The following is a 27,136-nucleotide window of genomic DNA, read 5'->3' as shown; positions in this document are numbered from 1 at the left end:
TACGCGATCACTTGTGAGTTCATACATATAAGCGATGCTGCTTGTCTTATGTCATGTTGCAAGGGGGGAACAATACATAGTTGGAGAGAGCTGGTGAGAGAGACAAAGAAAAGAGAAAAAGGAGGGTGGTGTAAAGCAAGAGGATTCACTACCAAAAAAAGAAAAGGAAGAAAAATCCCCCCATACGCGAGAGAGAGGGAGAAAACAGAAAAGGAGGGTCTAATCGAGCTCAGTCAAAGGTTAGAATCAGACCGGCCATCAAGCAGCTTGAAGCGATCCCCTTATACGAGGCTCCGCGAATCGAGCTCATCCCCTTGCCTCCAAGCACGCGACTTTCCGCCCCCCCCCCCGCCATGCGCCTTCGTCTCCCAACATGACAGCTTCTCCGAGTGACTTCTAAAACACGCGAGTTGAGAAGACAGTGGATAGCTCGGCTAATGATACGGTGTGGTTCTAGCATCCCTGGCACTCAACCTTCCAGAACACGGTTCCGAAAAAAAAAAGAAAAAGAAAACATACCTACCGACCTACTTCTTCTCTCGATCCCGACCTTCCGCTCGGGTTGAAACCAGGATCGTCACGTTCCACATAGTAGACTGAAGCCGGCCGGTACCTAGAAACCCCAATATCTCCCTCCCCATCTCTGGCGCTCTCTGCCCAGCGTGGGGAACCCGCGATTTTCAGCAGGCTATAGCATGACCCGTTCCTCGCCTAAAGTGCCGCGCGAAGCCTTCCCCTCCTCAATTTAAGAGATCTCAACCCGATATCCGTTGCCAGGCGGGGTTTCGAGGGCAGATACCGTCTCTCCCAGCCTGCGGTTGGGCGCCACCGGGCAAATTAGCATAGTAGGCTTGGCCGCCACAAGGGGGAGACTCGCAAGCAACCATGAGGCGGAATAGAGTCCCGCACCCTCCGCCCTCACCCTACAGGGCTCTGGCTCATCATCCGGCTAATGGCCAGCCCGCCGACTCCGTGTCCCTGATCAGGTCCTTCAACAGCGAGACGAACCCGACCCGGCCGATACGCCCCTCCCCGCTCGCAGTCTCGCCTATACCTGACATGCCGCTGGACCTGCTCGACCGCATAAGAAACTTCCCGCTCTTCATGTCCGCCCCCGAGGAATTTCTCGTAGCCATCGGCAAGCATCTCAGGCCCCAGGTCCACTCGATACACGACCATATCCTGACCGAGGGCGACGTAGCGAAGGCGATGTACTGGCTGGTTCGCGGGGTGGTTGGGGTGACTTCGAGGGATGGCGAGGCTGTGTACGCCGAGCTTAAGCCAGGCGCCTTCTTCGGCGAGATCGGCGTGCTGATGGACATGCCTCGGACCGCCACCATCGTCGCGCGCACAAAATGCCTCCTCCTCGTGCTCAAGAAGGAGGACCTCTCCCTCGAGCTACCCAAGTTCCCTGACATGGAGAAGGCCATCCGGGAGGAGGCACACGAACGCCTGGCCATCCTCAACAAGAAGCGGAAGGAGAGCGGGTACAGTCTCAAGGTGGCTAAGGGATCGGTGACGGCTCGGGCCGGCAAGGTCTCCACCGGCGAGATCGGTGCCATCAACCAGGGCACCGTAGTCAATACGAAAAAGAGGAAGTCTCCGAGCCCGGGTGCCATCGAAGACCTGACCGCTGGCAGCGCGCTGGGAAGCGGCCTCGTAAACGTGCGGCAGACGCTTAAAGAGCTCCCCCTGTTTTCGACGCTCCCTCCCGACATCCTCCATTTTCTGGGGATGAGCGCGCAGTCTAAGACCTACTCGCCCTTCACCGACATCATCCGCCAAGGGACGCTGGGGAATGAGATCTTCTTCGTCGTGCGGGGCGAGGCGGAGGTGATTCACGATCCGCCCCAGGGACAGCAGGAGAAGAGGATAACCCGGTCATCCCTGATTACACCGCGTCTGAGACAAGGCCAATATTTTGGAGAAGTTGCTAGTCTGGGCCTGTCGCTGCGCCGAACCGCGACCGTTAGATCCATCACAGCCGTCGAATGTCTGATGATCAGCGGGGAAGCCCTGAGCGAGCTGTGGAAGCGGTGCCCGCCTGATATCAAAAAGCAAGTCGAAGACACGGCGAGAACCCGGATCAGATCGTCAGACGGCGACGTAGAGATGACGGACGCGGAGCCGATGGGAAATGATATCGCATCGTCACCCGCATCCCTGGGACCTACGCCACAGGTCATGTTTACTAAACCAGCCTCCCCAGTCAAGGACGAGTCCGATCAGATGGAACCGAAGGATCCGGACCCGTACCTCAGCGTCGACATGGAGAATCTCAGGAACCGTCGTCGAGGGTCTCTCGCCCCGCCAACGCCCACCAGCGAATCACCTACCTCGCCGACGTCCAACGGTCTCCGCATGCACAAACTCGACACCTCGTCGCCGGTCAGGCTCCCGCCGCCCTACACCCGCTCGCCAGACTCGGAGGTGCCCGCGAAGAAGGCCAAGATCCAGTCTAAGCGGCCGCTGCCCGATCAGAAACCCGTGCTCCCCGACGACATCCTCGAGACTATTTTCCAGTTCCTCGACCTGGCGGAGCTCCTGCGCCTGCGGCAGCTCTCGACGCACGTGCGGAGGCTGCTGGCGACGTCGCCGAAGTTGTGCGCGCACGTAGACCTAACGCCGCACAACCGGCGGGTGACAGACGAGGCGCTCATCAACGTGATCGCGCCGTTCGTCGGCCCGCGGCCGCTCGTCGTCGACCTCAGCAACTGCTTCCACATCACGGACGAAGGTTTCTCGGCGTTGTGGCGCGTCTGCGGCCGCAATGTCCGCGTCTGGCGCATGAAGTCGGTCTGGGACGTCTCCGCCAACCAGATCCTCGAGATGAGCGAGAATGCCAAAGGCCTCGAGGAGGTCGACTGGAGCAACTGCCGCAAGGTCGGCGACAACCTGCTCGCTCGCGTCGTCGGCTGGGTCATCCCCGAGCCCCTACCCCCGCAGCCCGTCGCGGCGAGTGCCGCTACCGCTACCGCCATGGCGAAGCAGACCGTTGCGGCGTCGAATTCGACCGATGCTAACAGTGCTAGTGCCAATAACAACGCGAAGGCCAACGCCAATGGTGGCTCCCCGCGCGCCCGGACACAGCAGAGGCCACAGGCACCCCCCGTGGTCATCCCGCCGCCGGGCACGGTGATCGGGTGCCCGAAGCTGAAGCGGTTGGACCTGTCGTACTGCAAGCACATCACGGACCGGTCGATGGCGCACATGGCGATGCACGCGTCGGGGCGGCTGCAGTCGCTGACGCTGACGCGGTGCACGTCGATTACCGACACTGGGTTCCAGTCATGGGCGCAGTTTCGCTTTACGCAGCTGTCGCGGCTGTGCCTCGCCGACTGCACATACCTTTCGGATAACGCGGTCGTCGCACTCGTCCACGCGGCTAAGGCCCTGACGCACCTCGACCTCTCCTTCTGCTGTGCGCTGTCTGACACGGCGACGCAGGTTGTCGCGCTTGGCCTCCCACAGCTGCGCGAGCTGCGCATGGCCTTCTGCGGTAGCGCCGTCAGCGACAGCAGCCTAGCCTGCGTAGCCCTCCACCTCAACGACCTCGAGCGCCTCAGCGTCCGCGGCTGCGTCCGCGTCACGGCCCATGGTATCGATAGCGTTCTCGACGGCTGCGGCCGCCTCGCCTGGGCCGACATCAGCCAGTGCCGCAACCTCGAGCCCTGGATCAAGGCCGGTGGCGTTACGCGCTGGGGGTATGATGAGAAGGCAACGCCCCAGCTACAGCAGGACACGATTTCTTCCCCAAAGGGCGGCGTATCGCGGAGTCGGCGCGGTACCACGAGGCCACGAGTCGCGTTCGTAGTCGAGAAGGGCCCCGGGGGACTCCGTTAAGGACCAGGAGGTCGCCGCGTCTACCACCTGTCAGCCAGCGTGCATATCATAGTTTTGGCCTTTAGTCTTTCTTGGCTACTTGCGTGGGCATCTACGATGCTCTACGGTTTATGCCTACTCCCGTGCACCTTTACGGTCCGTGTCAACTTTGAATGCGCCTTGGGTAAGAGGAAGAAGGAAGGGGGAGAGTGGGGAATTTTCTGCGCCTCTCACTCTGATACAGGCACACTCGTACAAACATAGCACCGGGACGGACGGCGATCTAGACTACAAATACGTAGGCGCAGCGATAGACAGGGCAGGATACATCGACAGCGATGATGATTTCAAAGCGGGACGGGACTCGGCGTCCCCGGCTAGAACCGAATAGATGGCTAGCTTGCACGCCTCATTAATACACGCGACGAATTACCGGAGAAGCCGGCTCGATCTTGACGACGATTGTGATAACGAATAGATGAAGTCTACTAGCCGTCACGTCTGCACGCCCTAGTTAGACGGTAGGCACACGCAGCCTGTTGTTAATTATCCTCGCATCGTCTTAAGTGTCTTTTGATAGTCCTCAGGCAACAACGCAGTATCGTAATAATAGAAAAACCTGTACGATTGCTTTAACTCGTGGTAGTTTTGGTAGTTGTACTGCTTAATTCTATAGAGGCTATATTTACACTCTCTATCGCCTTAGCACGCCTACGTGTTTCGTTTTCTAGAAGATAACTACAGAGAGTCTTCATTATACCTACAATCCGAATTATAGCCCAAGTCTACTTGAGCATCGTCCTCTTCGGCTGGATGTGGAGGCAGCCATGTTCACTCCCGCTCTGCAACGCGACGCTCCGTGGGGTAACTCGAGGACGACTAGGGGGCAACTGGCCCTGTCTGTCTTGTCAAGCACATCGCCAATGTTGCGATTGGCCCGCAGACAGTGGATTCGACCCCAAGGGCTTCGCATATGAGTACTGCGTAGTATAAGGGGATCCGAAATGCGACTCGACGCTCTCTTTTCGGCAAAGGGACAGCTTAGAGAGTCTTTACATAATAGCCTGGTTTCCCCAATCTTCCCCATACCCACCCTGGAGCCGATGGGGGTAAGGGGAAGGAGGGCCGAGGTCCATCGGTCATTTTAAATCACCTAGCTTAGGATCGTGTAGCGCACTATTGCCTTCTAGGATTAACAAGTATCATACGAGCTCGATAGATGTTGTTCGATAACTTACCATTCTCGTGTCTCGGACAACCTTAGCAGACCCCTCCCTCCCCCCATCTGTCTCTCAGTCTCCCCTTTCGGTCTACCCCCTTTCCCCTCCCCGAAGAGATGATTTTCCCTCCGCCTGCGGAGACGTGCATCGCCCCAGCATGATCGCCCCAGGTTGGAGGCGCCGGAAGTTCGGACGACGCTCGCTTAGCGAAGCTGTATGGGGAGCCTAAGTCTTGCGGCTCAGTTTAGGGTCGAGGGCGAGCGTCTTGGGCTAAGGATGGCACGATGGATGATTGGCCTCACCCCCAAATGGGGTCTACCGTGTAGGAGAAGAGCCGGCGTGCCAGGGCTAGTCGAACCGTCCACGCGGTAATATTTCTTACCTTCGCCCTCCGCCTCTCACATATTAGCCCATGACATCAGCAGCGGGGGGGGAACTTGGCATACTCTCTCCCTCTCTCTGCCTCTTCAGCCGGCTATCGCCAGCTAGGCCACGTACCCCAAATAGACCCGTCTCCCCACAGCGTAGGGGGCTAGGAAATCTAGGCTGCGGGGAAAGGCGTCGGCTTGATCTATTAGCTGGGCACCTGGCTTCGGCAAGTGGCTGGAATCGCATCCAAAGTCGGGATTCGGAAATACTCAAAGGATCTCGGCGTACAGGTAAAAATGGTCGATAAGGAATCGCCAGATCCGCAAACTAGAACACATATTGTCTTCTCGAAACAACCCTGCGCACCACGACTTCTCTCCGCAATAGGTATATACCGATGCTTGTTCTCGAGTAGGGTGGCCAATCTGAAGACGCAATCGCCGGCAAAGAGCAATGTCGCACCCATTTGAGAAGGTAAGCACGGAAACCTGCCAGCATAGGAACAAACCATCGGTCTATTTTGCCGCCGGTTGTGGAAAGAGGGGGAGCTGTTCCCAGCAGGGCCAGCGCTACGCGGGCGAACGCGCGCTGACAGTCCCCGTCAGGTAGTCATCGTCGGGGCGGGGCCGTCGGGCCTCCTCCTGGCGCTCCTGCTGTCGAAGCACGGGATCCCGGTGGAGATCCTGGAGGCGTCGCACGAGCTGGACAAGCAGCCGCGGGCGGCGATCTACGGGTCGCCGGCGATCCCGGACCTGAGGCGGGCGGGGGTGATCGACGAGATCCGGCGGCGGGGGATGAGCCCGACGACGATGTGCTGGCGGCGGTTCGAGGACCACAGCCTGATCGCGGGCATGGACGGCTCGGTGCTCGCGGACGTCGACGGCGAGGACCTGCGCATGGCCTGCCTCGTCCTCGACCAGCTCGACGAGCTGCTCCTCGAGGTCTTCCTGTCCAAGTACAGCGGCAAGATCAGCTGGAGGCACCGCGTCACCGGCGTCGGCCAGGACGCGGAGCGCGCCTGGGCCGACGTCGAGACCCCCGACGGCCCCAAGAGGGTCTACGGAGACTACATCGTCGGCTGCGACGGCGCGACCAGCCAGGTCCGCAAGTCCCTCTTCGGCGACGAGTACCCCGGCTTCACGTGGGAGCGCCAGATCGTCGCGACAAATGTGAGCCGTCCGAGGTCTCCGTCGAAAACACGACGGCCGCGCGTGGAAAAGAGATGGCGATGGCTGACCGAGAGGCGCAGGTATACTACGACTTTGAGAAGTTTGGGTTCAAAGACTCCAACTTCATCCTACACCCCGAGCATTTCTTCGTAAGCGTTTATTTTTTTTCTTTTCTCTCCCGCCCTCCGCCCCTGGGGAGGGGAGTTAGCTGGAGAGATTCAAGTACCTACCTTCTCGACAGCGACTAATACGGCGGTGACCTACATCAGATGGCGGCCAAGCTGACGACGGACGGGCTGTACCGGGTGACGTACGGCGAGACGCCGGGCCTGACGTGGGAGCAGATGAAGGAGCGGCAGCCGTGGAAGTACGAGACGATGCTGCCGGGGCACCCGAAGGCGGGGGAGTACGAGATCGTGAGCATGTCGCCGTACAAGATGCACCAGCGGTGCGCGAAGTCGTTCCGGGAGGGGCGGGTGCTGCTGGCGGCGGACGCGGCGCACCTGTGCAACCCGTGGGGCGGGATGGGGATCACGGGCGGGTTCGTCGACGTCGGCGGGCTGTACGACTGCCTGGCGGGCATCTGGGACGGCAGGGCCGACGAGTCCATACTCGACCTCTACAGCCAGAAGCGCATCGAGAAGTGGGAGACCGTCATCGACCCCATCTCCCAGAGCAACTTCCGCCGCGTCTCCGACTCCGACCCGGACACCCTGCTCGAGCGCGACCCCGTCATGCGCGCCTGCAAGGACGCCGAGAACGACCTCGCGACCCAGAAGCAGATGTACCTGTCTTTCTTCGACATGCGCTACGACTTTACCCAGCACTACAAGAAGGCCTGAGCGCGAGGGAGCAAAGAGGAGGAGAGGGGGGCTGAAGAGGGCGGCCAAGGTGTGTTTGTTTCATAATCTGCTGGTGAATCCCTATCGAGCCTGTCCATATATAGGAGGTATATATATTAAGCTGTCTCAAGTACATAGTTGTATCGCACTTTATGAGATGATTAATTCTCCCTACGAATTTCGGCGCCTAGAACGACTCGCCTATCCTCTGATATGAGCCAGCCCATTGTACGCCCCCTCATGTACGAGACCCTTTCCCTCATTATCTTCTCATCGCCTCCTATCTGCTGGTATATCCTATACTCGTCTATTCGTCTATTCATGGTGCCAATGAAGGGCCGTGACCTCTTTAACAAAATCCCGGTCTCGGCCTGCTTTCCAACCCACCATCCCCTGGTATCACTCCAAAAGCAATGCCCCAACAGCGCATCCAACATTACGCCGCGCCTACTATAAGGGTGCGTCATAGTACGGCCGTATATGTGAGCCCCTATCTCCCAAAGCTGCGTTTTCTTCGGGACTGTTTTTCACCGCCGCTCAGCATTTCCCCTTGAGAATCGAGCCAAACTTGAGGTACTTCGCAAGCAGCAAGGTGAGCACCGCCGCCAGCATAACCCCTCCACCGAAGATCCAAGTACCCTGGAACTCTCTCTGCGCGGCCTCGACGGTGTCTTCCAGCTGGGGGCGCTGCGCGGCGCCGCCGAGGGGGTTGCCGACGAGGGCGCCGAGGGCGGCGACGGAGTAGCCGATGCCCATGCGGGTGGCGTAGTCGGCGGGGGCCGGGGTGAAGTTGGCGATGGTGACGACGGGGAGGGCGACGGTGCCGCCGGAGAGGAAGCCGTAGGCGGCGGCGGCGGCGAGCAGGCCGGGCAGGTCGCGCGCGAAGCGGAAGAAGAACATGGCGAGCGCGGCGCCGACGCCGCACGGCACCATCACGTTCAGCCCCCCGTACCGGTCCGCCAGCCAGTTCGGCACCACCCGCCCCGCCAGGCTGCCCCCGTTCATCGCGCTCAGCACGTAGAACGACGTCCCCGGCCCGACCCCCAGCCGCGCCGCGTACGCGTCCACGAAGAAGTACGGCACGTACGCCGCCGCCATGATCAGCGTGAACGCTAAATAGCTCGCGAATCAGCACACATACATACACACACAGGGGACGGGGGTGAGAGGGCGAGCTGGGCCTGGATATCCACGCACACGCACGCAGCGCAGGCTTACCGATGCAGAACACGACGTAGGGCTTGTCGCGGAAGTGCGCGGTGCTGAAGCGGGCGCCGCGCGGCTTCATGTTCGGGCGGAGGCGCAGGATGGCCATGGCGACGAGCAAGCTAGCAGTGACGACGAAGGCGAAGACGCGGACGGCCCAGGGGAAGCCGAGCCGGGCGATGAGGCGCCTGTGCATGATGGGGTACACGATCCCGGCTACACCCACCAAGCTCGTCAGCGGGGTTCCGGGGGGACGGGGCGCAGGTAGGTACCTACCGAGACTGCTGCCGGTGGCGGCGACGCCGACGGCGACCATGCGGCGGCGGCGGAAGTAGAGGGGGATGATGGCGACGGAGGTGAGGCCGAGGAGGCCGGTGCCGGCGCCGACGCAGACGGCCTGGGCGAGCAGGACGTGCCAGTAGCGGGTGCAGGCGCCGAGCAGGAAGAGGCCGAGCGCGGCCAGCGCCGCGCCGCCGCCCAGCACGAGCCGCAGCCGCCCCGCGTCCAGCAGCCGCCCCGCCGCCGCGCCCACCGCCATCATCAGGAACACCTGCACCGACCCGATCCACGCCACCGCCGACGGCCCCGCCCCCGCCAGCAGCGTCGCCGTGTAGTACGCCTGGAACACCCCGAACGAGTTCGGCAGCCCCCTGGCGCCCCGCCCGGTCAGCGAGTCTTCTCTTCTTCTTCTTCTTGTCGTCGTCGTTGGGAGCGCCGCCGCCGCCCGCGCGCCAAACTCACCACGTGTTCGCGAACAGGATCCAGCACCCGAGCACCTGCAGCCAGGGCCCCACGCCGCGGTCCATCGGCAGCCCGTCGTCGTCGTCGTCGTCTTCGTCGTCGGCACCCGGGGCTGGAATCGCCTGCGCCTCGGAGTCGTCGCCGTCCGAGGCCAGCGCCGCCGCGGCGACCACCGCATCGTCCTTCTTCGGCTCCGCAGACATCCTCGCCGAGACTGGTTGTGTTAATGTACGGGTTTATTTTTCGCTGATACAACAACCGCTGAACCAAGAATAAAGCCTGCCCCCCCCCCCACAAAAGATCTTGACGCGAGCACGGTATAAGCCGACTACATATACCTGCCTACGACTGCGCGGGCCGACGTCGACGGGAAGATCCCTCGTCGGTATGCGATTACATAATCAATATTCGAGATCGACGGGCCATTTTGTCCTTGTAGGCAGGTATAGGGACCCGAGCATGTAGGTATAGGTCTATTTCCCGTATATTAGACATACACCTGCGCGCCTAATAGCAGGGGGAGTCGAGAGGGATGCAGGAACATCTTTCCGCCTCTTCCTCCCGCTTACTCACCATTCCCGCCGGCAGACGTGCTGCGTGCGATCTTACGATGGCCGGGTTTCTCTTAGTAATGGCCGCCCCCCCCCCGAGCCGCGGCAGAGCCCAGCAGCAGCGACGAGACCCACCTCGGATCGAGTGAGTGAGTTGTGTGCCATGTTATCGTGGTTTGTGTTGCGGGTGTTGACTGCCGATCTGAGGGAATCCCCCACGAGGTTCTTTGTCGCGCGAAACACGCCCGTCTAAGTGTTCACTTAGGTAGAGCTGGATGCGCTACTTGCCTACGTGGCCAAGCGCCCAACGCAACACGGCTGTCCTGTGTCTGCTGTAGGAGATGACGGGGCTAATACACGAGAGAGTAAAGAGAAAGGAGTCAAGGTATGGAGGTAGGAATAAGCTATGGTTTGCAGACTACCCTGCTCCATGTGCTCGCCAGGGCAGCCAATAGAATGAAACGGGAGTTATGCCAGGATGGCTAGACTCGAAGATTCTCTGCTCAATGCTTCGTTACTGGCAATTGAGCGGAACCCGTTATCCGTCCGGAATCAGCATTCCATCAATACCCTAACCTGCTGAGGTTAGGCACTCGCCGTAGACAGTTAAAACTCGATACCATCCACCAGTCCGTAAATTAGCTAGTGAGCACATTAACCGAATTTCTAGAGGTTAGCGACGGAAGTGAATTGTTTCAAACGCCATAGTAGAATGCTGGTGAAGACTAGTTATGACATTAGGACAAGTTGCGGTTGAGGATTTTCGGGTATCACAACAAGATCCGTAACGAAAAAGCCCGAGGCCTGTATGCCCAGACGTCAAACTCACTAAATATGTTACATATAACTTTTAAAGAGCCTCCCCCGTCCTGCCGTAGCGGACATAATAGGATAGGCATTGAATTTACAGGAATTTACAGGCTCGCTTTCCCCCTCGACTCGAACGGTAAGGTTAGCACGATGAGCCCGGCGGCGATGAACAGCGCCCCGCTCGTGTAGACGGGCGCGGCCGTCTCGAGGTTGGCGAACATGGCGACGATGGGGGCCATGATGCCGAAGATGCGGTTCGCCGTCGCCGTGAGCGCGTTTCCCGTGCCGCGGTCGCGCGTCGGGAACAGCTCGGGCGTGTAGGCGTAGAGCACCGCGTACATGATGTTGCTCGTGAAGCTGTACGCGCAGTTCCAGCCGAGCAGGCTCTGCGAGTTCGTCGCCGTCGTCGAGCAGTACAGGAACACGCCCGTCAGCGCCGTGCTCGAGCTCAGCGCCCCCTTGCGCCCGAACTTCGGCAGCTCCACCAGCAGCCCCCCCACCAGCGCACCCGGCACGCCGAGCACCGCGATGATCAGCGAGTTGCGGTACGTGATGTACGTCGACCCGTCGCCGAAGTCGACCCCCCGCGTCGCCTGGATGTAGGGCAGGAAAGCGTTGTAGAGGGGGTACCTGGTGATAAAATGGATTAATATCGAGGACTTGAGTAGTCTTGGCGTTTTCGGACTTACCCCAGACCGATAAAGGCCCAAACTACCATCAATGCGGCCGTACTGTACGCCAGCTTTTTCGTCACGAAGAGGGCCCGTATGTGGGTAAAGTTGACCGCTTCGAGCCTTCGCTTCACGGCGTCACTCGCCGTGGTCCCTTGCTCGTACCCGTCCGGCTCGCACGCCTTAAGATCGTCGACGGTTAGGTCCGAGCTCTTGCCGTTCCGCCGCGCGACTTCGTGGACTATGTGCACGGCCTTGTCATCCAACCCCTTACCCATAAGGTACTTGGGCGACTCGTAGATAGTGAAGCAGAAGAAGCGGAGGATGAACATGACCAGCGTCAGCCCGCCGACGGTGATTATGAAGTATCGCCACCCCATGTTCTTGCTCCTCGTGCAGTCGTTGTCTTCCTGTTGGCAGGTCATGTAGCCCAGGAGCGGCCACGCGATCAGGTTCGCGATGACCTGCGCTAGCGCCCAGTCGACGGAGAGAACCGTAAGCAGGTACTGGTGAGACCCGGGGAGGAACTCGAGGAATATGGCCGAATCGACGGGGAGGTTGCCGCCGACGCCGAAGGACCAGAAGGAGGCAAAGACGCCAATAGCGGCGAAGTTGGGTGCGGAGGCGGCGATCATCCCCCATACCGCGGTTAAGCCGAGGGTCAGGTTGAAGGCCCACCTCCGACCAAAGATGTCGCAGCCAAAACCCCAGAACATAGCCCCAGCCAGTAAGCCGATATTCTGGGCCAGGCTGAGGAGCGGGGGGCGCGACGGCGAGAACTCATTCGTGATGGGCGTGAAGATGAGAGACGTGACGATGGGCCAGAGGTTGTCCGAGGCCCAGCCAAACCCCACCACGGCGAATAGCTGCCATTGGTACCACCCCATGCCGATATCCTGAATCTGTAACGCCAATACCGTTAGGGCGATCTGTGTTGCACGGAATGGCGCAGTAAGCACGAGACATGGAAAAGAGAGAAAGTTCTTACGGCTCTGTTTAGCACTCTCGCCTTCGCCTCGTACACGGGGTCGATGGTGCCTTTCGGGATCGTGCTCAGATCGTTGGTCCCGACGTCGATATCCTCGCCCGCGATGGCGGGCTGTTGCCCATCGTCCTTCCCATCTTCCTTTAGTCCCGACATGGTGTTTTCTGGGTAGCAGATATTCCACTCGATGGTTAAGAGGACCCTGGACCACCGGAATCACCAGACGAATAATTATACCGACAAGAGCAAGACCAGCAGTGCCTAGCAACAGTGATAATAGCAATATGAGGTCATCTCCAAGGTGCGTAGCCCAGCCCTGCGCAGACGTCGACCGAATGAGAAGCTAGAGCTACCAAGCTAGCCACTACAGAACGTAGCAAGGAACGGAGGAGGTGGGGAGGAACGGAGATAGAGTCGTCTTTTTATCCTGGTCTTTATCCTAGTTGCGACGGACGACCCGCGGATCGAAAGCTTGTTCGTCGAAGCGCGAGAGGGAGAGAGGAGAGACAGAGTCCCGTGCCTACCGTACGATGTGCTCTCACCCTACTGTGCACGCTACATTACCTGCTGTTCACGCGTAGCCCAGGCACAGACACACACGCTTTCGCGCCCCCTCTCTCCACACATAACATGCGTGTCCACCTATTACGCCTCTCCGAAGGCATCCAAACAAAGGAACCGGAAGCCCTCAGCTTCGATCAGGCAAGGTAAGCTGGCGATGGCGTGCTCGCCAATCCTGGCGCCGGGGGGCGGTTTGACGCAGGCCTGACGACTGGAGATTGGCGGGCAGCCTCGTGCCATCGCGGATCTTCCAGCGATCGAGGGGGGATCCATGCTGACACCGCCGTTTGTTCCCCAAGCCAAGAGGGCGGTACCCCGGAGAGTTAGGGATCCTGCCCGCCGATTGTCGTTCCATGGAACCGAACTGGGCGACCGAGAAATATGTGCGCGTGCAGAGGGAGATGAGACGGAGAGAAGGGAGAGGGAAAAAAAAGAGAGTAGCTTGACCGGTGCCTAATATAGGAGGTATTTGTACTACGCCTATGTGGGTTGCGTATGACACGTAATCACGGGTAACAGAATCGGAAGGGGATTACCAGGTGAAGCAGATGCGCAGCAGTATAGGTAGCTAATCATGCTTGCGAGGTAGGTAGTAATGGAATCAGCGAATGCTATCGTCGTCCGCTAATGAAGCCTTTTCTATTGCTAATACGAATAAAATCTCCTGCCTCATGTGTATGAGTAGGTACAGGTAAAGTGAATAGTAGGTAACGCCGCGCGAGCTGTAGTCGGTAACCTGTAACACCCCGTCATCGCCCCGTCATTCCTTTTCCCGCCCTTTGCTCGTAACGACGTAACCCGCATTAGGTACCTAGGTACCTAACCCAAGCTACGTTACATTTCCATTACCTAGGTAACCCATTTTACCAACGCCGTTGTCATCTCTCCTCCTTTTCCTTTTCCTTTCCCTTTTCCCTTTCCTCCTTTAAAAAAAAGGCAATCAATGCTCATAAACAACAATCCCTCGAACTAGCCGTGGACTCCTCACGGGCTCTCCCGCGTCCTCGGGCCCGGGAGAGCCCGTGAGAAGTAGCCGCACCATCACCACCCACACCATCCGCTCGATCAACCACAACGATAGCAGCATATAGTGCTGCACCCCTTCGCCGCGTTCCTTGGGCCTAGCCCGCCATCGTCAGCACCCACCCCTCCATGTCCTCTCTGCCAGACCTCAGCGGGCCCAGCGCCTCGTCGTCCAGCTCCTCGACCCGCTTCCCCTCCTCCTTCTCCCTCTCCCTGTTCGCCTCGCAACCCCCTGCCGGCAGCTCCACGCTAGCCCCGGTCCCCGCCGTCCCGAGCCGCCGCCCCAGCGCCGCCGCGAGCACGACCAGCGCCCGGTAGCCGAAGAGCGAGCGCGCCGCCGGGCACTCGTGCGGCGCGACGCCGAACGGCATGTAGGCCTCGCTAGCGGCCAGGGGCGCGGCGCGGCGCGCGCGCGTGCTGCTGTCGGAGCCGCCGCCGAGAAACCGCGCCGGGACGAACCGCGCCGCGTCCGCGCCCCAGATCCGGACGTCGCGCTGGATCTTCTCGACGTCGGCCGCGACGGTGACGAGCGGGGTGGAGGCCGGGCCCGTGAGCTGGGAGGACAAGGGGGACGCTCGCGCCGCGCGGTAGATCCGCTTCGTGGGCGGGTAGAGACGTAGTGCTTCCTGTTTGGGGGGGTAGAGGTTAGCGGACGGGTACTCGTGGCGGGAGTGGCTGCTGGCATGCCGAGTCTTGCGGGTAGGTGCAGGGCTAGGTGTGGGCGGTGGCCAACGAGCAGGGGAGAGGGAGAGCATGTAGGTAGGCGAGCACAGGGGGCGAGACCGTCCCGCGAGAAAAACATACCTTTGCAAACGCCAGCGCCGTAGCCTGTTTCTCGCCTTCTTCCTTGAAGCACTCAGGCACACTGTCCATCACCTCGTGGAACATCCGCCGCGTCTCGCGTCCAGCCCGGAACCCGGCCGAGACGAAGGCTAGCAGGGCGACACGCCACATTGTCTCGTACGCTGGCATGATCAAGTTCAAAGGGTGGTCCTCAGGCACGCTCGACACGCGGTTAGGCAGCAGGCGTCGCAGAGCTTCCTCCAGCGTTTCTTTGTCCCGCTGTAGACCGTCTGCCAGCGCCGTGGTCGTCGAGGCACTGCCGTTTTCGCCGTTAGGTGTCCAGTTCTTAGACGCCACCCAGAGGCGGTTGATTGCCAGCGTCGCCGCGTCTGCATCGTCGACGTCGACTGCGTCCGGGTTGACGCCAAAGAGAGCAGCTAGGATGGTGATGAAGACGAATACGCGGGCAATCCGCGCTAGAGGCACATCAGCTCCGGGGGCAGCGTCGCCGCCGAAGCGGGCGAGGGCGCGGCCCAAGGCCCCGTCCGCGGTGTGCGAGAACGAGGTCCAGCCGGCATCGTTGTTCATCCTATTGATGAAACCCCTGGCTTCTCTCAGGAACTTGCTGTGGACGTCGGGCATACTGGTGGTGAACGAGTTGACGATGCCGAACGTGTCGACGAGCCTCGCGTTGGGCGCCGCCCGCGCTGCCAGCCGGCTTGACAGGTCTGTGGCGCCGCATTCCTTGAAGGAGGCGATATCTCGCTGCTCACGCGCCGACTTCATGGCGACGTCGTGCTGGAGAAGCGCACGCCGGGAAGTAAAGTACTTGACGGCCAGCACGGTGACGAAGCTGATGAAGCCATACTCGATGGCAGTAACCCAGAGTGAGCCAGTCATTGCTGATATGAGGGTAAGAAAAGCGTCTACGGTCAAGTTGATGGTCTATTTGACCTCGAGGAGAATCACGACTACCCCGTCCTTTTATGCTCGAGACTTTCCCAAGGATGCCAGGGGCAGACACGACCGCAGCCAGTTCTCCTTAGGCACAGGGCTTCTATCGCGCTCAAACGCCATCATTAGACCTTCGGCGAGATCCCGTACCGCCGAGCGAACGACGGCGTCGGACGAATTCACAGACACCCTTTCCAAGGTCCCTATCCCGTACACAAACGCCCACCAAGACGACGCCACCAGCCAAGGGGATTGGTTGATGAGGGCATTTTCACCCTGGGGCACCTAAACATCCCTCCAGCTTCACAGTGTTGACTAAGTTAGGCATACCTAATACTGTGGGCAGTGTTGGATTTACACAGGCTGACATAACAGACAGCAGTTTCAGAAGCCCCCGCGGGCCAATGTAAGTCGGCCACATAGCTTGATACTGAATGACGGGTGCGAACAACGCCGCTCGTATCGCCGGGTCAGGAATGGGTTGACATTTCTAATCCTCTACTCTTGCGTCTCCCCGGCGCAAAAGGGGGCGGACATAGCGCGTGGCCGAGTAAACGACCCATCTTGTAGAGACTAACTAGATAGGGCCTGCTACAATTACGCCAATCCCCTGTTTACCTAGGGCTGAGCCTGAGTCGATCGTCGATCGTCGGTGTGCCACTGGGTGTACCGGGGGATATGCTGCGGCGCAGTGCATCCCTCTGCGGTATGGCACGGCGTGCTTATCACAACATCCCTGCCGTCAGTCGAAGATTACGTACTCCAGTTCTCCTCCACGGAGCTGTATACCGGACTCTCCTTTCACCACGCACGCTCCTGATGTCGTTCGTCCGTATCGGGAGGTTGTTCCACCCCCCCCCCCCCCCCCCCTGCGCGGCTGATAGGTGCCCGTTGATTTCGTGTGAGGGCCTAGTCACGGTGGATTCGTGTCCGGAGAATTGCGCTGCATAAACTCGGGTCACCCTCCCCTTCCCTCTCCGCTGATCCGTTTCCCTCCTACCGCTCTTTGCTGCCACTGATCCCTCCGAGTATTTCGACGAGCCAGCCGTGTGACGATCGCCTCTCCTGGGTGGCGATATGCCAGCTGGCCGAGCTAGATGGTTGGTTGGTTGGTAGGTGGACATGTAAAGAGCAGCAGGGCACCAAAGCAGCGCCGGTGTCGAGGTACGCTTGTGTATATTTGAGCTGAACCCACAGTTCCCGGCGGCGCTGGGAACTATACTGCCTTGTATCTATGGTATCTAGTATGCCTGTGTGTGCATGTGTGTGTGTGCGTGTCCGTGAGTGTGAACCCGTCGTAATCGCTCTGCCCCCGCCGAGAGTGTAGACCCGTCGTAATCCCCCGCTCCCCCCAATTTTCCCATCTCCCTCCCCTAAAGCTCACCCGCTCCAAGTCCATGTTTATACGGGGAAATGAAGCAGCCAAGTGAACGCCACTGTGTATGCAAGCGATGATGCACGTCGCTTTCTGCTGTCCGGATGATGTACATGTTGACCCACCCCCAACCCGGGGGAAGTCCATTCCTCTTTCTCCCTCTCCTGAACGCCGGTGTGGCTGTGCTTAGGCCCGCCCACCCGCGCGTCCGTCCGAATAGAGAGATAGTCATTACCCGCCGTTAGCCTCGTAGCATGACCTCTTCCCCCTTTCCCCCCCTCTCTCACCGGGCCGCGGTCTGCGTCCGCAGGCGTAGGGTCCGCAGGCGGAAAGTGGCCGTCTTCATGTCGAAGTTCTCAGTCTTGGGGTCCCAGAAGGCGGCCGCATCGATGGTTAGGAAGCAGCGCGACGTCGTGACCTCGACGAGCCCGCTGACGTAGATAGAGCCGCGCGGCGGTAGGTCGCGGATCGGTCGCCACGTCTGCGCGAACGTCTGTTTAAACGCCTGCCACGCCCCGCTCGTGTGTTCTTGTGTGTGCCGGATGATGTAGATGTCGCGCACGCCCTTAGGCTTGCCCGGCTCGGCGCCGGGCGGCAGGGGGAGCGCGCCGCCGGCCCCGGCGTCGGGTGCAGGGGGCTGCTTCTCGGCCGGCGGCTCCGCGTCCGTCGTCGAACCACCGCCGCCGCCGTCGCCGTCATCCGTCGCCGTCTGTGTGCTAGCCGACGGGAACGACGTGCTCGGCTTCTTCCACTTCTGCTGGATGCGGTCGACAGCCTGTTGCAGCGGCGGGCTCGGTGTCGGCTCGAGCCCAAACAGCTTCGCGATGTAGAGCGCGTTCTGCTTCATCAGCGCTTCCGAGAAGCTCCACAGGGATACGGTGAGGGCGGACGGCCAGAGGGCTCGCTGCGTCCGGAACACGACCAGTGAGTCCACCGGCTGTTCGCCGACATAGATACTATCGCTGTCTATGCATATACTACACAATGTCAGCGTCGCGAGTCGTTGCGGAGAGGGGAGGGGGAGAAGTAGCGAGGGAGGGGAGGGAGGGGGGTGACAAACCCTTTTCGAACGAACGTGGGTGGCGGCCGTGGCGGGTATTGGATGTCTAACCAATACCTTCCTAGTTTCATGTCTCGGCCGCATCTTTGCGTGAGTTCGGGCGTGGCCACTGCCATTTTCCTCACGATCTCAGCCAGGCTGCCTGTGTGGCGATTGTGGTCAGCGTGCGAGTTCAGTTTCTGCCCTCTGGGTTCGCTAGCTTACCCTGGATGGCCCTCATCTGATCCTTGTTCTTGCTCACGCGGACAAAGGTCTTCCACTCCGGGTCTGAGTATCGGTAGGGCGGGGACGGGACAGCCTTGGTAGTAAAGGGCAAGGGGATGAACAGGGGCTCGAGTAATTCCTCCTCCAGCTCCTCCCGCTCCGACGTCGTCAATTCCTTCTCTTGCTCGTCCACCCAGGCGCCGAGGGTGCCGAGGACGGAGGCTTTGTAGACCCGGTAGCAGACATAGTAAATGCAGCCGGCGATGATGATGTTCCTGCAGCGCGTGACTTAGTTCATGGTGATGGTAGACGGGCAAGCGGCGATGCACCGCCAGTGTGCTGTCCTACCTTGGTCGAAACCACTTGCGGCGGATGTTAACTCTGTGCACTTGGATAAAGTGAGGCTGAGGACCAGCAGACTCGGCAACGCCACGGGCGGCGTGGACCCTAGAGGCGAGGGAGAAGAGATTCGGTCGCGACCGCAAAAGTCGTAACATGACGGGCAGGCGATGGAGGCGCGCCCGGAGCCGGCGGCCGCGAGGGCGAGATCGGCTACAGCTTTCTCGGCGGGCAGTTGGTACTGGTGGGGGCACCCGCGATAGGTACCTATATGTAGGCAGATAGGTATGGATTTACGATGGTCGCATCGAAGTGGTCGTGGATGTGCCGGCGTCGCGTCACATCGTTACCGTCGCAGCGGCTCGTAGACGAGGATATCGGCTGGTAAGTAGTGCGTAGAGATAAAAGTTGTTGAATTGTTGCGAGGCAAAATCACAGCCTCCTAATGTTGCGAGTTGGTGTCCGAACCTCTCTCATTGTAGACTATCTTATCACATCGCCTCACGTGCTCTGCTTGGGTCTTTTCTCGACCTCGGATTTACTGGATTTACCGCGTACAGTGTGAGATCTGGTATATCTTAGCTAATAATCCCTTACCTAATCATCCCTTCGACTTGTAGGTAGGTACAACAAACCGGCGAAGGTACCTGATTGATGGTGCACGTCGACGATAAACCATCTAACCTCGTATCCTCAGCACCTCAGCACGCGCATCAGAAGCTCTCCGCTGCTCCATCCCATGACCGATTGCTTCGGGCGCCGAGCTTCAAACGAGACAGCAACCTCGCCATCATGAAGCTACACAGCTTCTTACTCCCGACTCTGGCCGGCATCGCCGTTGCCAGGGTAGAAGAACAGCCACAACACGCAGAAACCTACATCATCACGCAAGCTGAGACGACCACCACCTCCTCGAATCCTCCGTCCATACCGAACGATCTCGCCCGAGCCATCCTCCTCCAACGCCTCAGTACCCCCGATAAACCGTCGGCGCTGGGCCGACTTCCCGAGTCCCTCGCCGACACCGACGCCGTCTCCTACATCAAGCAATTCGGCAAGCAGCCCCGGCCGCTGTTCGAAGACGCCGCCAGCGAATCGAGCCAGCTGGTCATCACCTTCTCCGGCATCACCGCCGACAACTATGATAGCCTGAGGGCCGCCCTGTCGCCCCTGCCCGTCAGCTTCACCGTCCCGGGACTGAGCCGACTGCCCACCAGCCTATGGAATCAGAAGAAGCGGAGCTGCGCGTTCGCGTCGTCCATCAACCCAGAGGACGGCAAGTGCTGGAAGGGCCAGACTCAGTACCTAGCGTACGACGCCGTCAAGGTACGTCACACCTCGCCCGCGTCGACCGCGGAGATCCAGGGGGTAGGTAAGAGGGAGTAGAGCAGCATGCTGACTTGCGTGGGTTGTATGTAGGACAGCAGCGTGATCGCCGAGCTGGGCAAGAACCTCGACGCGCTGCGCGCCCGGGCCCGTGACGGCAAGCTCGAAACGACCATCGTGCTGCTCGCGCCCGCCGGGGCGGCACCGGAGGAGCTCCGGCGGCGAGACGGGTTCGAGTCGGAGGAGGTGATCGCGGTGAAGGACGCGGACGGCGCGCGCGCCGCGTCGGGGCCGGGGGCCGGGACCACGTTCGTGTCGGACAGCAAGCCGCTGCACGCGTTCGCGTCGCGGCCGCCGCCCGTGTTCCCGGCCTGCTTCGCGTCGCACAACGCGTGCGTCACCGCGACGGACAGCTGCTCGGGACACGGCGAGTGCGTCAACTGGTGGGCCAAGCGCGGCGCCGCCAAGCGCGACGGTGACGGCGACGGCGACGGCGACGCGTGCTTCGCCTGCCACTGCCTGGCGACCCCGCACGGGCCCAACAACGTGCAGCGCTGGGGCGGCGGCGCCTGCCACAAGCGCGACGTCAGCACGCCGTTCTGGCTCTTCGTCGGCGTCGCCACCGTGCTCGGCGCCACCGTCGCCTTCGCCGTCGGCCTGCTCTTCTCCGTCGGCGAGCAGAAGCTGCCCGGCGTCATCGGCGCCGGCGTCTCGCGGTCCAAGTGAAGCAGCGCGGAGTCGTTATATCCCTATTTCTTGCTATTATTGTAAAAGAACGCGAAAGAAAAACAACTGGGGCCGAGAGAGGACGTCGTGGAATTTGGAAAGCGGCCAGGCGGGATAGATGTACTGGGGCCGCGCGCGGCTGTAGAGGAGCGGCGGCGCAGATGTGTAAGAGAGACGAGAGAGCAGGCAAACAGGTAGGCCGATGTGGGAACGCCGAAGCCGGCATCGCACGCCCGTGTATTCGATAATCGAGGAGGAGGATATGGCGTGGTGCCAGCTGCCTTCTGCCCGCCTACCTGTTTGTTTTCATCCGCACGGTTTCTCCTCCCGTGGAAACGGGGGCGGGCAAGACTTTTTTCGGTATCGGTTTTCGTTTATATATCATCGTGCGTGCGTAGAAAGGTCGATAGGGTCAGGGTTAGGCAGGCCAGGCAAGTTCCATATATAGGTAGCACGCACACATAGCAGGACAGTTCGATTTCTGCAGTATTTCTTTTTTCTAGCCCGTTAGATCTAAATTGACTTGGGAGTTACCTTCATTCTATTCCTCGAGTTCATTCCCTTCGTCCCGTGGGTATCATAGCTATCTAGCGCAACGGCAAGGCGCGGTATAAGAGACTAGTACTACCGTCACGACCACTGCGAGTCGTAATTCTAGCATGTTTTTATTGCCCCATCCACCATCATCATCTTCATCTTCATGTTTCCAACCCTCCCGGCTGCCTCACCGGCGTCGTGCCGAGGCTCTCGAGCCCCCTCTGGCCCGGCGTGTCTCCGCCTCCGGCCCTGACCTGCTCGAGGAGAGATTTCGCCGCCGCGAAGTTATCCGCGTGAGCCGTCCTCCGCGGCTCCCCGTCAGCGTCTCCGCTCGCGTCTCCCTCCGCCGTGGGCGACGCAGCCGCAGCGCCCGTCCCGCCTATCATCAGCGCGCGGTACCGCTCGCCGGCCTCGTTGAGCAGCCTCTGGACCTCGGGCTCCCTCTTCAGGACGCCCTCGCGCTCGGCCTGCAGCTCCGCTATGCGGGCGCGCAGCCTGGCCATCTGCTCCTCCTTGGCGCGCATCCGCTCTTTGAACGCGTCGACGAGGACGCTGAGGTCCGGGAGCGGGGTTATCTTCGGCGGCGGCGCGAGAGCTCCCCCCGAGGACTTCAGGAGCCGCCGCCGCTGCTCCTCCCGCTCCGCAGCCAGGCCGTCCATGCCCGCGCGCGTCTGGGCTGCCTCGTAGGCGGCGCGGCGCTCGGCCTCGCTGTCGTCCGAGGCGTCGCCCCCGCTGTCGTCGCCCTCGGCCGCGGTGATCAGGGAAGCCATCTCGGCGCGCCGACGGCGACGAGCCTCGCGCTCAGCCTTACGGCCGAGGGACAAACCGCCGTCCTCAACGAACTCTTCGAAACCCTCCCCGAGGTCCTCGTCTTCCGCGACCAGGCGCGTCGTCTCGGACCTAGGCAGTTTGTTGTTGGAACGGGAGAGGACGGTGAGGTAGGAATCCCCGCGCCCGCGTTGGTCCTCGTCGTCGGAGAGCGAGATGAAGTCGTCAGCTTCTTTGCCACCGCCACCTTCGCGGGCGAGACGCGCCCGCCGGGATTTCTTTTCCTGGATCTCGGCCTCGGTTAGGATGGCTGTGGCGTTGGCGGGGGCGGGAGGGCCGACGGATAGCGAAGTTGGCGTATCCACAACCAAAGCTCCTTCGAGCTCCGATGGGTCGAGGACCATCTCGTCTTCGTCGCTCGTCGGGTGGAGCTTAGAGAGGTCCTGAGGCACATTCGGGGTCGAGAGTTGCAACTCGGAGAGATATTCTCGGCTGTAGCGGGGACGGTCCTCGTCGCTGTCAGTGGAGCGCATTGGTAACCGGCTAAGTGGCAAGTTGTTCTTGGAGAAGCCTTTCTTGTAGGCGTTGTTTTCCGCCGCGGCGTGTGCAAGCGCGTTGTTGCGTCTACTTGATGTGAAATTGCCCTCCCCTAAAATCATAGAGTCTTCGTCCCCGGCAGGTTCATCTTCTCCGGGACCACCGAATGATAGCCGTGACGTCGAGGCCGGCTTCTTGCCCTTTGTAGAAGCCGCTTTCGCCGCTGGTAAGGGTCGAGTTCGTAGGGACACGCCGCCATCCTCGTCATCCTCTGCCTCTTCTACAGCCTTTTTCGTTCCCGCTTGGTCGGAGAGTGGGGTATCGTCGTTACTGCTAACGCCCTTCCGGAGAGAGGATTGTTTAAAGGGTTTGCGGCTTGTCTTGAAGGACGGCTGCAACGCCGGTCCCTGCGACTCCTGCGGCGGGTTCAGTGATTCGGCCGGGATTATATCATCGTCGTCGTCCCGGACAGCAATTTTACGGGCTTTCCGTTTGGCGCCGAACGCGCTCATCGTGCGTAGATGGTTTTGGACTCGATGCTACTCCCGTCGCCAATCCCAGCGAATGAAGGAACGGTGTCTTAACAAGAGAAGCTGTTTATTATAGGAGTTATTTCGAATTTGTCTGTGTGTCAGGGCAGGATGGATTCACCCAATGCTGTCGTAAAGCAAGGTTGAAAGTTGAGAGTTGAAGTCCACTCGGTGTCGTATTATGGTGGTAGGTACCTGGAACCCACTTATCGATGGTGGTGCCTGGCTTATCTTATCGCCACAGGCCAATCACCAGAGAGGGAGAAGAAATATGGCAGGCATCGAGTACCCCGGTTCTCTAACACATCCTAAGTGATTAACGCCTAAATCCACAGTGTGGGGTTGCAGAGCCTCAAAGACGCCGGCCTTGTGGTTGAATACAGGCACCTTATGGTAGGAGATGAATTGGGGAGATAGATAAATCGAGGTCTGTGGAGAAATGTATTTCGAAAGTAGCGCCTGTGCAATATGTATACGTGTAGGTACATCAATTGGTTCGGCCATGAACACAGTTCAGGTTACCAATCATACCGGTTGGTTAGGGATTAGGTAACCTGCAGTAGCCGTAGGTACCTACGTAGAGGTGGGTACCTACTCTTCTCGCCGCGAACTTACCGCGATCCACTGCACCTCAAGCTCTTTTCCGCCATCAACACCCACCTACTACCACCCATCCCAAGTTCACGTTGCGAAACACGCTTCCCGCCAGCTCCATCCATCTCACCGGCCTCTGAAAATATGGCGCCCGCACAGCCAGAGCTGAAGAAGGTACCTGTCGTCCATCTCGTCAGCCTTGGTAGCACCCCACTAACCCTATCCGACACAGTACCTCGACAAGAGACTGTTCGTCCAGTTGAATGGGAGCCGCAAAGTTATAGGCATCCTCCGCGGTTACGATGTAGGCGATATTTTGCTTCCCCTCTTACGAATCGAATACACGTGTCCTTTTGCCGCCAGTCTTCTGACCGATGGTGTAGGTCTTCCTGAATATTGTGCTGGACGATGCCGTGGAGGAGAAAGATGGAGGCGAGAAGGTCAAGCTAGGGATGGTCGTACGTATCATAAGGACCCATACTGTCGGCATTACCACAGGCTAACAGCTATCGATCAGGTCATCCGAGGCAATTCCGTGGTGATGCTAGAAGCGCTGGAGAGAATTGGCGGAGACCGAGATAAATGAAAGCACGACGACAGAGAGTACTACAGCAAACACCAAAAGTTCCAGGCAACGCCTCGGTTTTGATACCCGTACAGGAGCGAGACGGGAGTGCATTTGACTTTTTTAGGGATCTAGGTCTCATCGTTGGCGTTGATGCAAATGGCAAAATCTTGCATGGGGTACCGTCCATAAATAGGGGTAGTTCAGTCGCCCCATCCGTCTGGGGGGGGGGGGATCAGCTAACAACGGGAAACAAACTCGACGTCAAATATCACCATTTCAAGAACACTGGATTTCCAACAGCCATTTCAACCTAGACCCGAGGGGAGGTTAGAAATGTCGAAGGGCGTGACTAGCGAGAGATGTGCCCCGGTAGCCACACCGCCTTTCCTCCTTTGAGTCCAGTCAACTGGACCTGGCATCAATATGAGGCGCTTTCTACCATGGCATTCTGGCAGTCAGTTGGGGTTCTTTCTGGCAGGAACAGAAGCCTCTAGATTAAGTAATAACTTCGATGACACCCGATGGATGGAGGTGTTGCGGCAGCGAGTAATCTCGTACCCTCGGTAACCTTAGTGCCTAGGCGGGTATTCCAAAGTCCGTATCAGTTACTCACCTCCCCCTCCAGTTGGCTAATCAATGGACCATAACAGCGGTACGATTCGGCTGATTCGGGCTAACGTTGCTATTGGGCTCAAGCTGCAGAAGCTACGCAAGAGTGACGACCGAGTTGAGTAATCAAGGTCGAGTGAACTACGCAAATTGTGGTTATTGTTCAACTCTTTGAGCCTCCTAATCCATAAGCGTTAGCCAAGTGAGCGATGATGCCAGTAGCTCACTACAAATTTCCCAATCGCCATATGTATAAAAACCGAGACACCCTCCTCTCATCCATCTCCTTTCTTTCGTCATGTAGAAAGCTATAATGAGCCTACACTTCGCCATCTCGGTTTTCCTTGCCGACAACGACGACGACGCTGCTTTGAACGACGACAGCAACGTCATCGGATCCTAATGCCCACAGTGTCTCGTCATCCAACGGAGCTGAGCCACAGCTGACTGACATGATCGCAGCACTGATCGCCATAACTCATCGCGAGAACATCCTTCCTGGTTCCGCCAACTCCGCGGGGACGGACGGCTTGGTCGAGGTAATGCGCGCGCCGCCAGAGTTCCATTTCTCTATCATGGTGTGCGACGAAGCGCACGTCTTGAAGAACGAGCACACTTTTACCCATAAAATGATTGCGGCCCTCAAGTACGAGAGCCTCTTGTTGAGCTCGGCCACGCCTATGCTGAATCATCCGAGAGACAATCTCGCCTACCTCCGGTTGGTCTTCTGGAAACTGCCGCCGCTACCCCAGCTACCGCCCGGAACCATACCCTCGGACCTCCGCTGATGAAGAGCCCGCCTGAACTTCTGTCACGTAGGGATCAGCGCGTATATGCCAACATACTACAAGTCGTAGAATGTAGGCGTCTATGTTTTACGCGACAACTTCCTAAAGGGATCCGTCTACTATAATGGGCGTAGAGGAAGTGCAGGTCCTAACACAGGGCGCTCACGACGGCGGGGCCACGCGGTTCGTTTCAACAACAATTCGTAACAGTCGAGTGCCGGTCTCGCGGGATCGAATGTCACTATTGAAATACCTGCTGTCCCTGTCCCACCTTTTGCCTTCGTGCTCTCTGAGGCCATCGACGTCGTTCTGGCGCCTCGGACAGAAGACGGATTGCCAAACCGATTCATCATCATGGTTGACTCCCCCTGGACACAGCAGTAAGCCCATATCCCGCCACTATCCCTATCCGTTCCCCCGTCTCGTGCGTTGCCTGCCCTCGTGCGGGTTTGGAGATCTCTATCTCTCTCCCCAACCTCTCCTCGTTTAACCAGGCCCACTGGCCAGAAATCCTTCCTTATATCTTCGCCGTACTTAACTCTTCCACACACGAAACGACTCACTTATCACCCTTTCGGATACTATATGGTATCGAACCGCGCCAACTATACGTCCTATCCAACCCCCCGTCGAACGACTTCCTAACGACTCAATCACAGCATAGACACGACGCGTTTGACGCGATCCATCTAGCTGAGGCTAGAATGAAGTTAATATATAACTACAAATATCCTGGCTTAGGCGACTTGGAAGGCTACGCGTATATTGAAGAGAAACAGCGTGGGCACGTTGTAGGTGACCCGGATAGAACAAGCAACTACCCAACTGCCAACAACTGGCCCAGTGCCGACCAGACGAGGTTATAGCTGCAAACAGCTGTAAACTGTTAATCTGCCAGCTGAAAAGGCAGCTGGGAGAAAAAAGGGGGAAGGAACGCATATTCAAAGGAGTGTTCTATTGTCTGTAGAGTGATGTCTACAGGATTGCTATGTGATGAAGGTTGTACGATGAGAAACTGAGTGCAAGACCCATGTAAATACATATTAGAAAGGCTACGTGGCCTAGTCTCGCCGCACCACTACACTTCATACCTCCTTTGTCTTCGGGCCAGCGACTACTACATCTCTATAACCGTAGGCCAGACTTAAGATATGATTACTGCATTGGATTCCTCGTTTAAGGATTAGTAATCCTATATTAATTTCATCCATCTTAGACCATCGTATGCGTTGTGGTTACTGATAGAGTGTAACTTTGCATTCACTATCCTGGACTCCAACAGCGCGTGCGCTCTGTTCCTTCTCACTATTGAAAAGGAAAATAAAACTAAAATCGCATAAAACTCTTTATACTATAAATCAATTAATCCAAAAAAAAAAAGATTCTTCATAAATTAATTTTATCAAGTAAACTGATTACGTACGTAAATCCTGAGCTTTTCTGAATTTTTACGTAGAAGAATCATATG

The 27,136-nt window shown here is 58.8% G+C and overlaps 11 protein-coding genes across 11 annotated transcripts; 6 read left to right on the top strand and 5 right to left on the bottom strand.

Moving 5' to 3' along the window:
- The first annotated feature begins 444 nt into the window (after positions 1 to 444).
- On the top strand, positions 445 to 4,106 carry GGS23DRAFT_353610 (RNI-like protein). Its single transcript, XM_051513156.1, has one exon. The coding sequence runs from the start codon at positions 886 to 888 to the stop codon at positions 3,841 to 3,843; it is 2,958 nt and encodes a 985-aa protein (XP_051374465.1). The 5' UTR covers positions 445 to 885; the 3' UTR covers positions 3,844 to 4,106.
- Positions 4,107 to 5,639: 1,533 nt separating this feature from the next.
- Positions 5,640 to 7,529, top strand: GGS23DRAFT_353459 (FAD/NAD(P)-binding domain-containing protein). Its single transcript, XM_051513154.1, has 4 exons — positions 5,640 to 5,885; positions 6,017 to 6,580; positions 6,661 to 6,729; positions 6,850 to 7,529. The coding sequence occupies exons 1-4, from the start codon at positions 5,865 to 5,867 to the stop codon at positions 7,420 to 7,422; spliced, it is 1,227 nt and encodes a 408-aa protein (XP_051374464.1). The 5' UTR covers positions 5,640 to 5,864; the 3' UTR covers positions 7,423 to 7,529.
- Positions 7,530 to 7,959: 430 nt separating this feature from the next.
- Positions 7,960 to 9,572, bottom strand: GGS23DRAFT_593930 (major facilitator superfamily transporter; the record flags this gene model as incomplete). The annotated part of the gene is made up of 4 exons (XM_051518093.1): positions 7,960 to 8,534; positions 8,641 to 8,844; positions 8,905 to 9,278; positions 9,370 to 9,572. The coding sequence occupies 4 exons, from the start codon at positions 9,570 to 9,572 to the stop codon at positions 7,960 to 7,962; spliced, it is 1,356 nt and encodes a 451-aa protein (XP_051374463.1).
- A 668-nt stretch (positions 9,573 to 10,240) lies between these two features.
- Positions 10,241 to 12,808, bottom strand: GGS23DRAFT_353349 (transporter). Its single transcript, XM_051513153.1, has 3 exons — positions 12,390 to 12,808; positions 11,420 to 12,303; positions 10,241 to 11,360 (listed from the first exon to the last, which is right to left on the bottom strand). The coding sequence occupies exons 1-3, from the start codon at positions 12,540 to 12,542 to the stop codon at positions 10,835 to 10,837; spliced, it is 1,563 nt and encodes a 520-aa protein (XP_051374462.1). The 5' UTR covers positions 12,543 to 12,808; the 3' UTR covers positions 10,241 to 10,834.
- Positions 12,809 to 13,568: 760 nt separating this feature from the next.
- Positions 13,569 to 16,042, bottom strand: GGS23DRAFT_353293 (uncharacterized protein). The gene is made up of 2 exons (XM_051513151.1): positions 14,775 to 16,042; positions 13,569 to 14,596 (listed from the first exon to the last, which is right to left on the bottom strand). The coding sequence occupies exons 1-2, from the start codon at positions 15,651 to 15,653 to the stop codon at positions 14,069 to 14,071; spliced, it is 1,407 nt and encodes a 468-aa protein (XP_051374461.1). The 5' UTR covers positions 15,654 to 16,042; the 3' UTR covers positions 13,569 to 14,068.
- Positions 16,043 to 17,059: 1,017 nt separating this feature from the next.
- Positions 17,060 to 19,196, bottom strand: GGS23DRAFT_353344 (uncharacterized protein). Its single transcript, XM_051513152.1, has 4 exons — positions 18,695 to 19,196; positions 18,347 to 18,621; positions 18,143 to 18,284; positions 17,060 to 18,059 (listed from the first exon to the last, which is right to left on the bottom strand). Exons 1-4 carry the CDS (start codon positions 18,841 to 18,843, stop codon positions 17,366 to 17,368), a joined length of 1,260 nt encoding a protein of 419 aa, XP_051374460.1. The 5' UTR covers positions 18,844 to 19,196; the 3' UTR covers positions 17,060 to 17,365.
- A 281-nt stretch (positions 19,197 to 19,477) lies between these two features.
- GGS23DRAFT_603277 (uncharacterized protein) lies at positions 19,478 to 20,737 on the top strand (the record flags this gene model as incomplete). The annotated part of the gene is made up of 2 exons (XM_051519455.1): positions 19,478 to 20,011; positions 20,105 to 20,737. 2 exons carry the CDS (start codon positions 19,478 to 19,480, stop codon positions 20,735 to 20,737), a joined length of 1,167 nt encoding a protein of 388 aa, XP_051374459.1.
- A 533-nt stretch (positions 20,738 to 21,270) lies between these two features.
- On the bottom strand, positions 21,271 to 23,730 carry GGS23DRAFT_554026 (nineteen complex-related protein 2-domain-containing protein). The gene has a single exon (XM_051515508.1). The coding sequence runs from the start codon at positions 23,089 to 23,091 to the stop codon at positions 21,436 to 21,438; it is 1,656 nt and encodes a 551-aa protein (XP_051374458.1). The 5' UTR covers positions 23,092 to 23,730; the 3' UTR covers positions 21,271 to 21,435.
- Positions 23,731 to 23,847: 117 nt separating this feature from the next.
- Positions 23,848 to 24,289, top strand: GGS23DRAFT_593924 (LSM domain-containing protein; the record flags this gene model as incomplete). The annotated part of the gene is made up of 4 exons (XM_051518092.1): positions 23,848 to 23,877; positions 23,936 to 24,007; positions 24,087 to 24,161; positions 24,221 to 24,289. 4 exons carry the CDS (start codon positions 23,848 to 23,850, stop codon positions 24,287 to 24,289), a joined length of 246 nt encoding a protein of 81 aa, XP_051374457.1.
- A 904-nt stretch (positions 24,290 to 25,193) lies between these two features.
- Positions 25,194 to 25,668, top strand: GGS23DRAFT_593923 (uncharacterized protein; the record flags this gene model as incomplete). Its single annotated transcript, XM_051518091.1, has 2 exons — positions 25,194 to 25,268; positions 25,369 to 25,668. The coding sequence occupies 2 exons, from the start codon at positions 25,194 to 25,196 to the stop codon at positions 25,666 to 25,668; spliced, it is 375 nt and encodes a 124-aa protein (XP_051374456.1).
- Positions 25,669 to 25,682: 14 nt separating this feature from the next.
- GGS23DRAFT_353586 (uncharacterized protein) lies at positions 25,683 to 26,775 on the top strand. The gene is made up of 2 exons (XM_051513155.1): positions 25,683 to 26,048; positions 26,176 to 26,775. The coding sequence occupies exons 1-2, from the start codon at positions 25,793 to 25,795 to the stop codon at positions 26,532 to 26,534; spliced, it is 615 nt and encodes a 204-aa protein (XP_051374455.1). The 5' UTR covers positions 25,683 to 25,792; the 3' UTR covers positions 26,535 to 26,775.
- Positions 26,776 to 27,136: the final 361 nt, after the last annotated feature.

Source organism: Durotheca rogersii, assembly GCF_024521655.1.
Source record: "Durotheca rogersii strain YMJ 92031201 chromosome Unknown GGS23scaffold_4, whole genome shotgun sequence".
Lineage (NCBI taxonomy): Eukaryota > Fungi > Ascomycota > Sordariomycetes > Xylariales > Xylariaceae > Durotheca > Durotheca rogersii.
The sequence above is the reverse complement of the archived record's forward strand: the minus strand, read 5'-3'. Positions and strand labels throughout refer to the sequence as shown.

Coding starts and splice junctions, on each gene's coding strand:
- GGS23DRAFT_353610 (XM_051513156.1), top strand. CDS start 886: ATGAGGCGGAATAGAGTCCCGCACCCTCCGCCCTCACCCTACAGGGCT.
- GGS23DRAFT_353459 (XM_051513154.1), top strand. CDS start 5,865: ATGTCGCACCCATTTGAGAAG. Junction 5,886..6,016: donor TGTCGCACCCATTTGAGAAG/GTAAGCACGGAA, acceptor AGTCCCCGTCAG/GTAGTCATCGTCGGGGCGGG. Junction 6,581..6,660: donor GCCAGATCGTCGCGACAAAT/GTGAGCCGTCCG, acceptor CGAGAGGCGCAG/GTATACTACGACTTTGAGAA.
- GGS23DRAFT_353349 (XM_051513153.1), bottom strand. CDS start 12,542: ATGTCGGGACTAAAGGAAGATGGGAAGGACGATGGGCAACAGCCCGCC. Junction 12,304..12,389: donor CGAGAGTGCTAAACAGAGCC/GTAAGAACTTTC, acceptor TTGGCGTTACAG/ATTCAGGATATCGGCATGGG. Junction 11,361..11,419: donor TGGGCCTTTATCGGTCTGGG/GTAAGTCCGAAA, acceptor TTTTATCACCAG/GTACCCCCTCTACAACGCTT.
- GGS23DRAFT_353293 (XM_051513151.1), bottom strand. CDS start 15,653: ATGACTGGCTCACTCTGGGTTACTGCCATCGAGTATGGCTTCATCAGC. Junction 14,597..14,774: donor CGGCGCTGGCGTTTGCAAAG/GTATGTTTTTCT, acceptor CCCCCCAAACAG/GAAGCACTACGTCTCTACCC.
- GGS23DRAFT_353344 (XM_051513152.1), bottom strand. CDS start 18,843: ATGTTACGACTTTTGCGGTCGCGACCGAATCTCTTCTCCCTCGCCTCT. Junction 18,285..18,346: donor TCAGATGAGGGCCATCCAGG/GTAAGCTAGCGA, acceptor ATCGCCACACAG/GCAGCCTGGCTGAGATCGTG. Junction 18,060..18,142: donor CCCACGTTCGTTCGAAAAGG/GTTTGTCACCCC, acceptor GACATTGTGTAG/TATATGCATAGACAGCGATA.
- GGS23DRAFT_554026 (XM_051515508.1), bottom strand. CDS start 23,091: ATGAGCGCGTTCGGCGCCAAACGGAAAGCCCGTAAAATTGCTGTCCGG.
- GGS23DRAFT_353586 (XM_051513155.1), top strand. CDS start 25,793: ATGGGCGTAGAGGAAGTGCAGGTCCTAACACAGGGCGCTCACGACGGC. Junction 26,049..26,175: donor GACTCCCCCTGGACACAGCA/GTAAGCCCATAT, acceptor CCCACTGGCCAG/AAATCCTTCCTTATATCTTC.